The sequence below is a fragment of the Bison bison genome, unplaced genomic scaffold (assembly GCF_000754665.1).
Source record: "Bison bison bison isolate TAMUID 2011002044 unplaced genomic scaffold, Bison_UMD1.0 scf7180017864280, whole genome shotgun sequence".
In the NCBI taxonomy this organism is placed as follows: domain Eukaryota; kingdom Metazoa; phylum Chordata; class Mammalia; order Artiodactyla; family Bovidae; genus Bison; species Bison bison.
The window spans coordinates 5,038,810-5,050,564 of NW_011494852.1; the positions used below are offsets into that span (position 1 = coordinate 5,038,810).

An 11,755-nucleotide genomic window follows, 5' to 3' on the forward strand; every position below is an offset into this window, starting at 1 on the left:
TCCCAGGGACGGAGGAGCCTGGTGGGCTGCCGTCTATGAGGTCGCACAGAGTCGGACACGACTGAAGCGACTTAGCAGCAGCAGCAATGAGTTTGCAACATCTGAAATGTTTTGAAATTTTCTTATCAGCTCTTGTCTTTTGGAGTGAAAATTGCTAGGCATCCTGTAGATAACCTAGGTACCATTTCTAAATTCTCCTCCTGGTTTGATGCTCTTCTTTTCTCAGATTCTGGAGGACTAGTTCTCTCTCTAACCTTGATTCTGGATGCCAGCCTCTCTACCTTATTTGCAGCCTCAATTTTATAACTTCTATAGTCTAAATTTCATGCTTCTTCCTCTCACTAACATTCTCCAGTTTTCACTTCTCCCTATATGTCTACACTCCTTTCCTTCAGCATTCAGTCCTTGCCAAAGATTAGAGATCTGTAATCTTTCAAATCTACAAATGTAGATTATTTTCTTTAAAATTTTACTATCATATTTCTCTCTCCTTCTATTGTAATATACCTCATAGTTGAATTTTACCCTTTTATCCTTGTTTTTTTATTGTCTTACTTCCAGATATCACAGTATATTTTGTAAATCTATAGCATACAGATATACAAGTATATATCTATATACTATATACACAGATATACAAGTATATCTATATAGTATATCTGTATACTATCTGTATATATATCTGTATACTATACTATAGAGTATATCTATACTGTATACTATACATAGTGTATCTCCAGATATCGTCTACCTTCTGCTTTTTAACAATAATGCAGGCCTGGAAATTGGTGCTGTATTGTACTGTTATTTTTAAAATCTAGTACATATACATGATAGACATTAAAACAATAGGTATATCTCCTATTCCTGGCTCTCAGTTCTCTATTTCTGCTCCTCAGAAGCAGCCACAATAAACATTTTATGCTTCTAAATATTTTTATGATTATACAGGGAGACTTTCCAGAGACAGCATGACATGATTTGCCTGTGACAAGATTACTGTGGTTGCTGTGTAGGAAAGTGTTAACATATAACAAAAAGTTCAAATGTCAGGCAAACTCAGTGTATTTTTGTTTGTTTGTTTTTGGTTGTACTGGGTCTTCATTGCTATGTGGGCTTTTCTCTAGTTATGGTGAGCAGGAGCTACTCTTCGTTGTGTTGTGAGGGCTTCTTATTGCAGTAGCTTCTCTTGTGGAGCACAGGTTCTAGGCACATGGGCTTCAGTAATTGGGACACGTTGGCTCAGTAGCTGTGGCACATAGGATTAGTTGCTCTGCGGCATGTGGAATCTTCCTGGACCAGGGACTGAAGCTGTGTCTTCTGCATTGGCGGGCGGATTCTTTGTCATTGAGCCACCAGGGAAACCCAGTGTATTCTTTTTAAATGGTGACCTGTTAAAAGCAGAAGTTGGCAAACTCTACCCTACTATGTGTTTTTGTAAAAAATCATTTTCTTGTCCATTCATTTTCTTATGATCTGAAAATACTTTCAATGCCTGAATTGGTATCTGCAGATGCATGATATGTAAGGGAGTGAAACAGGACTAAAAAGTGTTAATCAATCATGGTAATAAAGCTAAGTGAAAGTCACTCAGTCATGTCCAACGTTTTGTGATCCCGACTCCAGCCCAGAATACTGGAGTGGGTAGCCTTTCCCTTCTCCAGGGGATCTTCCCAACCCAGGGATTGAACCCAGGTCTCCCACATGGCAGGCAGATTCTTTACCAGCTGAGCCATAAGGGAAACTCAAGAATACTGGAGTGGGTAGCCTATTCCTTCTCTAGTGGATCTTCCTTGACCCAGGAATCAAACCAGGGTCTCCTGCATTGCAGGCAGATTCTTTACCAACTGAGCTAACAGGGAAGCCCCTATATAGTAAAACTAAGTGGTAAACCAAAGCTAAATGGTAAACCAGCATATTTGGGAGTTTAAAGCTAAGTGACTATAATAAACACCCGAATGTGCTGGTTTAAGGAATGTAAGAATTGATTTATTGGCTTATTTCTTTATGTGATGAGTAGTCAAAATCTGCATGGTACCTTTGGTCTTTGTGGTACTTTAAGATCCAGACTTCTTCCAGGTTCTCTCTTTATCTTTTACTTGTGGTTAAAGCTGGATTAACAATGTATCCTGGTTCCAGCCTGGTAGAGGAGAGAGGAATCACCACTCTAGGGTAGAAGAGCATCAATAAATTTTTTTGTAAAAGGCCAGATAGAAAGTTTTTTAGGCTTTGTAATCCATAGGATCTCTGTTGCAACTACTCAGCTTAGGCATTATAGCACAAAGTTAGTACACTTGGTATTAGAGCATTTTGATTTATATTTTAAAACACTTTTTAAAGCACAAGATAAATGCTGTTGAAAGGACCAGTTTGCCTGGTATTCAGATAATGTTGCCTAGTTCAGTTCAGGACTGTCATTTTACAGTATAAAAAATTCAGTTCTGGTTAAGTATCTGTGAAGGCTGTTGATATAATCCCTGTAAAAATACAAGGGGGGCTTTAATTACCAAGAGAATGTAATTTCTGTATTTTCTTTCTTTTTTTTTTTTTTAATTTTTTAATTGAAGGATAATTGCTTTACAGAATTTTGTTGTTTTCTGTCAAACCTGAACATAAATCAGCCATAGGTATACATATATCCTCTCCCTTTAGAACCTCACTCCCATCTCCCTCCGCATCCCACCCGTCTAGGTTGATACAGAGCCTGTTTGAGTTTCCTTAGCCATACAGCAAATTCCCATTGGCTATCTATTTTACATATGGTAATGTAAATTTCCATGTTACTCTTTTTTTTTTTTTTTAAACCCTCCTCCCTCCTCCCTCCCCACACCATCCCTCTGGGTCGTCCCAGTGCACCAGCCCCAAGCATCCAGCATCGTGCATTGAACCTGGACTGGCATCTCATTTCATACATGACGTTTCACATGTTTCAGTGCCATTCTCCCAAATCTTGCCACCCTCTCCCTCTCCCACAGAGTCCATAAGACTGTTCTATACATCAGTGTCTCTTTTGCTGTCTCGTATACAGGGTTATCGTTACCATCTTTCTAAATTCCATATATATGCGTTAGTATACTGTATTGGTGTTTTTCCTTCTGGCTTACTTCACTCTGTATAATAGGCTCCAGTTTCATCCACCTCATTAGAACTGATTCAAATGTATTCTTTTTAATGGCTGAGTAATACTCCATTGTGTATATGTACCACAGCTTTCTTATCCATTCATCTGCTGATGGACATCTAGGTTGCTTCCATGTCCTGGCTATTATAAACAGTGCTGCGATGAACACTGTGGTACACGTGTCTCTTTCCCTTCTGGTTTCCTCAGTGTGTATGCCCAGCAGTGGGATTGCTGGATCATAAGGCAGTTCTATTTCCAATTTTTTAAGGAATCTCCACACCGTTCTCCATAGTGGCTGTACTAGTTTGCATTCCCACCAACAGTGTAAGAGGGTTCCCTTTTCTCCACACCCTCTCCAGCATTTATTATTTGTAGACTTTTGGATCGCAGCCATTCTGACTGGTGTGAATTTCTGTATTTTCTTTTGACTTACTAGTTATATAGAACTTAGTTCTAATCTGTTGTACATCATACTTCTGCAAATATTATTGTACTTTGTTAAAAGTTTAGTAAAATTCACACCTTAAACCACACATACCTTGGACTTTGGGGTGATAAAATGAGAGAATGATCACCTCTATTTTTTTCTGTTTACTTTTCTGTTTAAATTTTCTTTTCTGGTCTAAGTTCTCAGAGGTTATATTTGCTAGGTTTACAAGTTTATTTGCATAGAATTGAACAAAATAGTCTCTATAATTCTTGTTTTCAAATAATCATTTTTTTTATTTTTTTAATTTTGCTTTTATTCTTACTCATGAATCTATTATTACTTGTAGTTTTGTTTGTAATAATCAATTTCTCTATCTTTTCTAATTTTTGTTTTTCTTTTGTTTACTTTTCCTTATTGTAATTCCTTAGTTTGAATATTTATTATTATTATTTCTTTTTAAAATGATGTAACCATTTATGTTAAAACTCTCCAAGCATTTTTTTCAAGTGGGTTCTGATATACATTGTGTTCTGAATAATACTCTGAATATTATGTGATATATTTTAATTTCCTCTTTGACCAAATAGTTTGTTCAAGCCAGTAGATTTTGAAATTTACAAGTGAAAATTTTTAAGTTTGTTTATGACTTTTTTTTAGGGTATTTTATCTGTCCTTTTCTACTTTGTGGAATATTTGAAGTTTTATAGGCCTACTATGTGGACTTATTTTGAGAATGTCCTCTGAGCATTTTAAAAGATGTTTCAGTATTTTCAAAATACAGAATAAACTAGTTAATTCTATATTATAAATTAGTACATATTTTTATTTCATGTTTCCATTTCATATATATTCATATATTTCATGGATTTGATCTCCTAGGTTGAGAGAGGTAGTCTTCTCAGTTGCTAATGTTTTTGTATCTTGGATTTCTATAGTTTATATATTCATGATTATTTTTAGTCTTTATTTTCAGCATTTCTGATATATTATTTTAGAAGCATATCTTATATACAGTTTAGGGGGGATTTGCTGTATCAGTTGGAGAAGGCAATGGCAACCCACTCCAGTACTCTTGCCTGGAAAATCCCATGGGAGGGGCCTGGTGGGCTGCCGTCTATGGGGTCGCAGAGTTGGACACGACTGAAGCGACTTAGCAGCAGCAGCAGCAGCTATATCAGTTGTTAAACTTTAGCATGCATCAAAATCACCTGGAGAAGGCTTCCCTGGTGGTCCAGTGGTTAAGAAATCTGCCTGCCAATGCAGGGGACATGGGTTCAGTCCCTGCTCCCGGAAGATCCCACATGCCACAGAGCAACTAAGCCTGTGAGCCACAACTACTGAGCCTGTAAGCCTAGAGCCTGTGCTCTGCAACAAGAGAAACCAGCACAATGAGAAGCTCATGCACTGCAACTAGAGAGCAGCCCCCACTTAGCCCAACCAGAGAAAGCCTGGGCAAAGCGATCAAAACTCAGCTCAGCCAAAGAATAAAATAAATAAGTATATAATAAATCTTAAAAAAAAAAAAAAAAATCACCTGAAGGGCTTGTTAAATACAGACTGCTGGGCCCTACCCACAGCTTTTTTAGATTCAGGAGGTCTGGCTTGAGGCCTGAGAATTTCCTATATGAGCCTATCATAGTTCTTTTAATAGTTATTATTATTCTATTTGCATTTGTTGACAGGAACAGTATGGTTGGTATTGATTCTGATTTAACTTTCTGTACTATTTTGAATTCTTTTTTGTTTTTTTTTGCCACACGTCATGGCTTGTGGGATCTTGGTTCCCTGACAAGGAATTGAACCCGTGCCCTCAGTAGTGAAAGCACAGAGTCCTAACCACTGGACCGCTAGGTAATTCCCTACTGTTTTAAATTCTGCCTCCTCTTTTATCTTTTGCTGTAGGATCTTTATTTGTTGTGAATATATATCTTCCTGAACATTTGGGAAGTTTATTTTTTTTCTTTCTCGTGTTTGCCTTTATATTCATAATTTTCTTAGTCTTCATCCTCGATTTTATTTATTTATTTTTTCTTGATTTTAGACGATATCTATTTACTATCACCAGGAGTGGTATGTATATTTTATACACTTTACAATGTATATATTTTCAGCCTCCCTCTTCCCTTCATCAAGTTGTGATTATTATTCCAGCTTTAAATAGTAAGAGTTGTACCCTTCTTATCGCCCCTGTCGTGTGTATGAAATTCTTGGCATCTTTGCCTTTGATTGTGCATTGATCCATTTATCAAAATCTTATCCACTGTTCAATCTTGAACTTCATTTTTAATGAACTGTCTCTTACTTCTAGCCCAATCTCTCTAATCCTTATATCTCCCATCTCAGATACAAAGTAACCTGGATCTTATGTATTAACATATACTCTCTTAGGTTTGTGTTTTTCACTACATTGAAATATAAATTCACTACATTGTAAATTCGAGGGTGCATGCTGAGTTGCTTCAGTCATTTCTGACTCTATGTGACCCTATGGAGTACAGCCTGCCAGGCTCCTCTGTCCATGGGATTCTCTAGCCATTCATGTTTTAAGACTATTCTAGTTTTTCTCCCATTTTAAAAAATAAATAGTTTTTATCTTTTTATTATTGAGTTTCAGCGGTTCTATATATTTTGGAGAGAAGCCCTTTATTAGTTCCTCCCAGTCTATGGCTTTTGTTTTTGTTTTCTTAACTGTGTTTTTAAAGGGCATTAATTAGTTTTTAGTTTTGATAAAGTCTACCATTTTTTCTTTTATATTTCTTATTAATATTTTTAATGCTCATGCTGTGGTCTGTAATTCATTTTGAGTGAATTTTTGCTTATGGTATGCAGTGAGTGTTGAGGTTATTTTTTTCTAATTATGGAAATTACAGCATTGGTAAGAGAGGCAGCATATTATTAGTCAGTTCTTAAAATGATTTATATGAAAATGAGGATAAAAGTTTGAGATGGATAGTTCAGAATAATGTCAAAGGTTTCCAGAGAGTGGGTGGAAAATAGTTATAAAAGAAAGGACTTAGAGAGGCCAAGAAAAGAGTCCTTGACAAAAAAGAGCTTGGGTGCCAGAGTATCAGGCATAATGAAAGAAGAAAAATAAATGAAAACTGAAATTTGATGGCAATGACAGTTTCAGTATCCAGAAGTGATAGTATCAGTAATCAAAATGGAAATCAAAATCAGATTTGGAAGCAAAGATGGCTATTTTCTGGCATATTTTCTTTTTTTCCCCTTTCCCATTAAATGTATATGTACTTTGCTGTTTAGCCCATGTGAAACTCAGTTGTAAGGTAAAAAAGCACTGTCTATAGTTATTATATAATTATTTATAGATTGATTCAAGTTAAAAGGCCCAAGTCTTCAAGGAAATCTCTGTAGGTATAAGAAATTGGAGCTTTTAGAAGTCAAATAGGGTTATAACTATGCTTACTCCATTCTTCCTTACCCACTGTTCTTGCTTCATGTAGACAGCCACTTTAAACTCATTTGACTGTGTCTCTTGGTGTTTATTCTGAATTGCAGCTTATTCTGCAATTGCCATTTCATTTCATATAGCTGTTTTACCTATTTTAAATGCAGTAAATTTTAATCATTATCAACATGCTAATAAGAAGATGGGGCTCAGAAAATTTCCTGCATTCATTTTTCATATTTTCTGTGATGATTATAATCAGAGTCCATGAGTAGGTCTGTTAAAATGGTGAGCTTCACTGTACACATTCAGTTGGATATACAAGTATTTATTTTCTATGACTCCAGATGTCAGGATCTATCGGGCTTCTCATGATTTTCTCATTTTTTCAGACAAGAACCCTTCCATATCTGACACCTGGCAACTACCAGCATTCCTGTAGTCTAGCAGTAGAAAGAAGTTGCGATTCTATACTATATATAAACTTTTACTTATCACCCTCTTTCAGTATGGCATTCTCATCTACTTTCTGTGTCAAAACTAAATTTGGAGTTTCTCAGTTACACTTTTCTGGATAATAAATTCCTATTTCTTCCAGTTAGGAGAGTTGGGTGCATCAGCTTCTCCTTATATAATAATTTTATAAGCCACTTTCAATTCTTAACCAATCTGTCCATAAAGTTATACAGCCTTTTTGTCAACGGCTGTGTCACAAATTACCTTGCATCTAAGTGGCATCCTTATCTACTAGCATTTTATTTAAGTTTTGTGGTTAATTTAGTCCTTTATTCGGTTTCCTTTCAAAATTTCCTAATACTTTCATCCATTGTTGTTTCCTCAGCCTTTCAGTTTTTATGAGTAATGCCCTTCATCTCCTTATTGTCATTTTAATGGAGCTTCAAGAAGATGTAGAAATAAATATCTTATTTAACCACACATCCCTTTAATTTAATAATACTCCTATTCATTTTTTATCCCTTCATCGTACACTTTGCAGTGTTATGTTTCGTCTTTCATCCTGTCACCTGTTCTTTATGTTTTCCCTTATTTTACTGATTTATAAAGTATACATTGTTTCATTTAAAACCAGTTTAAGCTAATGCACCCATGGGTGTCATTTGTATTTGAGCTTTCTTTTATACTGTTAGGTTAGGTTTGAAATTAAAAGTCTATTTTTAAATTGCACTGTTTTTTATTCTTTTGGCTGCACGGGGGCTTTCTCTAGTTGCAGTGAGTGGGTGACACTCTTCATTGCAATGAGTAGGCCTTTTACTGCAGTGGCCTCTCCTGCTGCGGAGCATGGACTTTAGGCTCTTGGGCTTCAGTAGTAGCAGCATGTGGGCTCAGTAGTTGTGGCTTGTGGGCTTAGTTGCTCCAGGCATCAAACCCATGTCCATTGGCAGGGTGGACTGTTAACAACTGGACCACAAGAGAAGTCCCTAAATTGCACATTTCTGAAATTTTATTAAAAATAGTGGAGAAGTTCACAAGTGTGATACTGATGATGATGATGATAGATGCCTTATTAGATGTTCACTACATGCCAGGCATTAAATAGTTTACAGTTAGTTACTCTTTTCAATGATGTTTTTTTTGTACTCCCTTTCAGAAAAGGCCTGGGAAATTTATAAATAAATAAAGATACAACAGGAAAGACCTTTGAGTTAAGTTGCATCCTTCTTTGTGAAAATACAGCAAAAGAAAAACTCAGAAAATACAACTAAAAAACTCAGACAACTTCATAAAATACAGCTAAAGAAAAACTCAGAGAAGTATTTCCTCTGAGCACAGACATTGATTGTTTAAGACTATTACTCTATGTATGGGACTCAGTTTAAAAATTTGGACATAACTTGCACTTAAACATGAGAGAAGCTATCTAAGAAAGAACCATTACGAATATAATGAGGATGCTACATTTCATCCCAATTTATAATCATCTGACCTCAGGATAACCAGTGTGAAAAGTCTTTCATCATAAATTCAACTTTGTTAGATATCTGAGAATTATTATTGGAGAGAAACCATCTGCATATATTGAACGTGGGAAAGCTTTCATCCATGTCACATGTCAAGAGATACTAAGGAATTCTTGTTGGAGAAAATACCTCTGCATGATAAGAATGTTGGAAAGCCTTCGGCCTGAATCAGATCTCCTTCAGTGTGATCAAATTCATACTGAAGAGAAACTATATGAATGTAATGAATGTGGAAAAACATTTAGTCTGAAGCAAAACCTCACAGAGCATAAGAAAATGCATACTGCAGAGAAATCACATGAATGTACTGAATGTGGTAAAGTGTTCTCTCGAGTCTCATCCCTTACTCTACATTTGAGAAGTCATACAGGGAAGAAATCATATCAATGTAATAAATGTGGGAAAGCCTTTAGCCAGAAAGGAAACTTGCTTACTCATCAAAAACATCATACTGGAGAGAAACCTTACGAATGTGGGAAAGCTTCTATTCAGATGTCAAGCCTTATTAAGCAACAGAGAAATCATACTGGAAACAAACCCTATGCATGTAAGGAATGTGGCAAAGCCTTCAGTGGCAAATCATATCTCTCTGAGCATGAGAAAATTCATACAGGAGAGAAACCCTTTGAATGTAACCAATGTGGAAGAGCCTTCAGTCAGAAGCAATACCTCGTCAAACATCAGAATATCCATAGTGGAAAGAAACCCTTTAAATGTAATGAGTGTGGAAAAGCCTTTAGCCAGAAAGAAAACCTCATTATCCATCAAAGAATTCATACTGGAGAGAAACCTTATGAATGTAAAGGGTGTGGGAAAGCTTTCATTCAGAAGTCAAGCCTCATTAGACACCAGAGAAGTCATACAGGAGAGAAACCTTATATATGTAAGGAATGTGGAAAAGCTTTCAGTGGCAAATCAAACCTCACTGAGCATGAGAAAATTCATATTGGAGAGAAACCCTATAAGTGTAATGAATGTGGAACAATCTTTAGGCAGAAGCAGTACCTCATTAAACATCACAATATTCATACAGGAGAGAAACCCTATGAATGTAATAAATGTGGAAAAGCCTTCTCCCGAATCACATCACTTATTGTACATGTGAGAATTCATACAGGTGATAAGCCTTATGAATGTAAAATATGTGGGAAAGCTTTCTGTCAAAGCTCATCTCTTACTGTGCATATGAGAAGCCATACAGGTGAGAAGCCCTATGGTTGCAATGAATGTGGGAAAGCCTTCTCTCAGTTCTCAACTCTTGCTCTGCATATGAGAATCCATACTGGAGAAAAACCTTATCAGTGTAATGAATGTGGGAAAGCTTTTAGCCAGAAGTCACATCATATTAGACACCAGAGAATTCATACTCATTAAAGCTCTATGAATGTCTTAAATTTAGGAAAACCTTCAATAGAAATCATACTAAACAGTATATCAGAAAAATCATTTTACAGTAAAGTAACATCAATATGGAAAAACCTACAGCAACAACTCAAAATGTAATACACTGAGAATTTAATAACTATTATACTATCATGAAAACCAATACCCCCACAACAAACATGTTCATGCTGGACTTTTAGGAGCATTCTCATTAAGGATCCAGTCATGGACACTAATCAACATGGTTCTAGAAGGCCTACCTGATATATTCAGACAAAGATATACAAGGTGTGAAGATGTGAAACAAAGACAAAATTGTCATTTTGTTGTTACTACATGTATAACCATCAAAATTACTTGCTCTTGATACAGTAATAGAAAATAAAGATTGTGACAGGATACTATATCCAGAAATACATGCATGTTTTTAAGGGGAATTGGCAGTTCATAGAGGTGATAATCTCAAATTGGTAGAAAAATCTGGATAATTAAAAAAATGGTCTCAGGGTAATTGATTCTTCATGTGGAAAAATTAGATCTTTGCTGTTGTCATACATTATAAAGTATTTATTAAAAAAACTCAAAAGTATTGAAGACTAGAACTCAAAAGAGCAAAACTTAATAAAAGGGTTTTGTAGATTTTTTTTTTCAAACCTTTGAGTAGTAAGAATTTTAAAAACACATTCCAGAATACCCACTCTTGAGTATATATACATATAGTGAAGAAACTGATACATGTACCCAGGGAGTCCTGTATCTTTAATGTTCATTGCAGCATGAGTTATATTAATATAGCAAAAAATTGGAAACAAATGTCTGTCACTTTGGAAATGGTTGATAAAATGTGATGTAGTTACCCTGTAGAATATTCTCTAGCAATTAACAAACTAAATCTATATGTATTAACAGAAAGATTTGAAAATCATGTAGAGTGAAAATGAAGTGATGAATATATTGTAACTATACCTGTGTGAGTTTGAATTAAATCAACACTAACCAACACTAGTATTAAAGCATTGGTTATGGGTAAACATTTTTATGTAAAACTATGAAGAATGGATTGGAAAGATACACACTCAATTCCCAAAAGTGGTTGTCTCTAGAAAGAAAGAGAGTAGAAGGGAAATGGGGCCAATTATGGTGGTTGAACAATACTTCAGTTTTGTATCTAAATATCTATCTCATTTAAAAAGATTCCAAATAAATATAAGAAAACATTAGTTGATTCTGGATTGTAATAATGTATGAGTTTATTCTATTTATGCTGTTTCTTTTAAACTTCTGAAAATTAAAAAAGGGATAGGAGTAGAGAGACTACATGGAATACATGTTTTAATGGACTTACATTTCCAATTAGATGCAGATATTTTGCAAAAAAAATATTTCTGAAATCATATCTTTAAAATATGAAATAAAATTTAAAATTTTAATGGTAA

At 35.3% G+C, this 11,755-nt stretch overlaps 1 protein-coding gene across 1 annotated transcript in view; it reads left to right on the top strand.

Annotated features, from left to right (window-relative positions):
* The window catches only part of ZNF260 (zinc finger protein 260), a 15,217-nt gene extending 3,462 nt beyond the window's left edge, over positions 1–11,755 (top strand). The window contains exon 2 of the mRNA XM_010849090.1: positions 8,567–11,755. Within this exon, the coding sequence (XP_010847392.1) occupies positions 9,072–10,310 (1,239 nt within the window). The 5' untranslated portion in view covers positions 8,567–9,071 and the 3' untranslated portion in view covers positions 10,311–11,755. The remainder of the gene's footprint in view (positions 1–8,566) is intronic.